Genomic DNA, 3181 nt, shown 5'->3' with positions numbered 1-3181 from the left:
TTGTGAAAAACACTAATATACAATCCAAATAATAATAAGCAAGGTTATAAATCCTTATTGTACAGTAATTACTTTGTGGCATCATTGTAAAAAAATTACTATTAGTAGCTCTTTTCATCTACCTTTAAGCCTCATGAGGTGAAAAGTATATTACCCCCACATTTTTACAAACTTGGAAACTGAGGCACAGAAATGCTAAATTACTTGCCTTACACTGGTAGCTAGTAAGTGGGACCCAGGCACCCTGGCTCCAGAGGCTGTGCTCTTGATGCTACTCTATACCACCTTTTATTTATTTTGAGAAGAAAATCCCCATTATTCCTGGTTACATTTTTGTTGAGCCTTTCCAAGGAGGCTGAAAGGAACAGAGGAGTCCATTATTGCATGAAACACTCAGGAAATACTTTATTAACTTCCAGATGGAGAAAAAGGTAGAGTAAAAACATTTCAATAGAAATCTATAACCCTTCGCAAAGAGCCCACTCGGGCACTCAGGGCACCCCAGTCGTGGTAGCGCCTGTACTCCCCCGGCCTCAGCAGGTACTGTCGCCCCCGGTAGTTGGGCAGCTCATAGAGGACCCAGTAGCCCTCTAGCACGTGGAAAGAGTGGATGTCACTGAAGTGGAAGCGGTCCTGAAGAGAGGAGCAGTCCTCGGTGATCTCTACCATCTGGCCCCTGTAGTCCTCTCGCTCATAGATCCTGATCCTGTGAGAGCTGGACTGTGGATCCAGCAAGAGCAGACGAGGGGACATCAGAAAACCTGACGGCATTTTAGCAACCTATCACACCAGCCCCTGGGTATGGGCACTTCTTTACTTTTTCATAACAAAGGTGACCAAATTAAGAGACTGCCCAAACCAGCACCTCTACAAATGTAAAACTCAAGAGGGCACCATCCATCATTCCTTTGACACTAAGGACGCTCCTTAGAGTTTTCTGGTACCACAAGCTGCAGGAACCATATGAGTGGCCCTGCTCAGGACCATTTTGAAGTATTTATTTTTGTGTATTTGTTTTGTTATTTCTTTCTTAGATTTGTGGTGGTCTAACTAAGGCTTTCCTTGGATGACATACAAAATAATTAGACATTAGAGTAAAAAGAATTGGCAATATTGAAAAAATGGCATATGCCATTCAAAATGGCATATTGAATCTCAGTAGCATTAAGGGAAGCTACAGAGAAAGTCAGGTTGTTTTTCCTGCAAAAGGCACAGACTGGCTGCAACTCAGGAAGAAAGCTCAGCCTAGGCAGCCCTGCTGTCCCTTTCCGTTTCAGAAAAAAACAGAGCAACTTAATATTGGGCTTGGGTTCCCGGCTCTGATGAACAAAAACGTAAATTCAAGCTCATAAAGAAGGCCTGAACAGGGTCAAGAGTATAAAACTTTAAAAAAAAAAAATGGAGGATGAGAATGCCTGTACAGAGCAAATCCTCTCTGGTATGTTGAGCTCCTTCTCTTCCTGCATCTGCTAGTTCCTTCCCAGCAGGCCCCTGGTGTCTCAGTGACTTTCTTCTCCCCCCATCAAACCCTCTGGAGGAAGGATTCTCATAAACAACTCAGTTTGAGGTATAAACGATTGCTCCTAATGTATCTTCCCTCAGATCAGTGTTTCACAGCTTGCAAAGGACTCGCATGTGTGCAGCCAAATTTGATCTGCAGGACTGTCTGGCCCATGTGAGACTATCATCATAAGCCCTTCCTTCTTTTATGAGAAAATGAAGCCCAGAGCTTGCAGCCTGGAATTAGAAGTAACAGGACTAGGAAGTGAAAACCCAGGATTTTAGGCTCCTAATTGCATTCTGGGCCTTACCAAGGTATTCACCCCGCACCCTGCACCCCCCAGGGGTTCAAACTTCACAGAAGTGGTTCATCTTCCATATTAGAGAAGCCGCACTGAAATTCTGTGGGCTTCCTTTGGGTAACAGAGGGTTCTGCAGGAGCTTTTGGAATCTTATTATTGGTTCCTTGTTTTGCCTCATCAAAAGGCCAGAGACTCTTCATGTTCATAATAATAGTTAATACTTTGGGAGGGGCAGCTCCAAGTGCCAGGTGACCTCCTTTTATCCTTATCACAACTCTGTTAGTGAATTTCTCTTATTAGCTCCATTTTACAAGGTAAAGAAAGTGAGAAACCAGCCCACGGCCTTCTATTGGACCTCACGAAGAGAAGGAGTTATCCATCCATTGCCCATTTATCCCCTGTGGCCAATACATTCTGAATTAAACCTTGCACTATGCATTCCCAGCAGAGCTGAATTTGATTTAGCAAAGTAAAAATAAACTGTCCAGTTAAAAGCTTTGCACCATATACTTTTCAGTGGAAGGAAACCTTGGAGATGTTAATAAACGAAGAGAGAACATAGTTAAGGCAAGAAAGAAGGCGACAGCCATCACGCCCTTAGTCCAAGGTGTGGACAACACGTCTGGATCACTGGATCACAGGGCAGGAAGGGACCCGGGAACCGGACTCACGTGGGGGATGAGGCGGCAGGAGCGCACGGAGTCGCTGAGGCCCATCCACTGCTGGTAGTCGGGGTAGTCCCCGCGCCGCAGGAAGTACTGGCCGCCCAAGTAGTTGGGCTGCTCATAGAGCATCCAGCAGCCGCTGTCCACGCGCACCGAGTTGCAGCGGCTGAAGTAGGGCTGCAGGTTGGAGTGGTCGCTGCTGCACTCATAGTGGCGGCCCTGGAAGCCCCTGTCCTCGTAGAAGGTGATCTGCAAGGCAAGGCCAGGCGCGGGCTCAGAGGCCTGAGGCGGCGTCGGGTCCCCGGGTGCCAGCGCCCCTCCCCGGGCCCCGGGCGCCCTCCGGGCTCACCTTCCCCATGGCTGGTGGAGGCGGACGGTGCGAGCTCAGAGCGTGGGGCCGCGGCGGGCGGTCTATATAGTGGAGGGCTGCTGCGTTGGCAGAACAGCACAAAAGGGGCCCGCGGGGAGCAGGGGCACGTCTCTCTCTTTTCTATAGAATGACCGTGGGGGTGGGGGGGTTGTTGTATGTTTTCTCTTAGAATCTCCAGAGCTTTCGAATTGATGACCTGGTTAGCAGTGTCACTTGATGCTGCTCGGGCCTTTAAATGAAGCCTGTTTAGGAAATTGAAATTAAGCAGAGATGCTTAATGAGTTAACCATTTTATTAAATGCTTGATTTTTTTTTTTTTTTTTAACTTTAGGGTGTCTTTTGGA

At 47.2% G+C, this 3181-nt stretch overlaps 1 protein-coding gene across 2 annotated transcripts; it reads right to left on the bottom strand.

Moving 5' to 3' along the window:
- Positions 1–447: 447 nt before the first annotated feature.
- LOC143406958 (gamma-crystallin E) lies at positions 448–2825 on the bottom strand. 2 transcript variants are annotated; one of them, XM_077110253.1, is made up of 4 exons: positions 2817–2825; positions 2474–2716; positions 1824–1831; positions 448–715 (listed from the first exon to the last, which is right to left on the bottom strand). In XM_077110253.1, the coding sequence occupies exons 1-4, from the start codon at positions 2823–2825 to the stop codon at positions 448–450; spliced, it is 528 nt and encodes a 175-aa protein (XP_076966368.1). The 2 variants fall into 2 exon arrangements, with proteins under 2 accessions (XP_076966368.1, XP_076722078.1); XM_076865963.2 differs by lacking the exon at positions 1824–1831 and having other exon boundaries at positions 448–720.
- Between the last annotated feature and the right edge of the window lie 356 nt (positions 2826–3181).

Source organism: Callospermophilus lateralis, chromosome 9 (genome assembly GCF_048772815.1).
Source record: "Callospermophilus lateralis isolate mCalLat2 chromosome 9, mCalLat2.hap1, whole genome shotgun sequence".
Lineage (NCBI taxonomy): Eukaryota > Metazoa > Chordata > Mammalia > Rodentia > Sciuridae > Callospermophilus > Callospermophilus lateralis.
The sequence above is the reverse complement of the archived record's forward strand: the minus strand, read 5'-3'. Positions and strand labels throughout refer to the sequence as shown.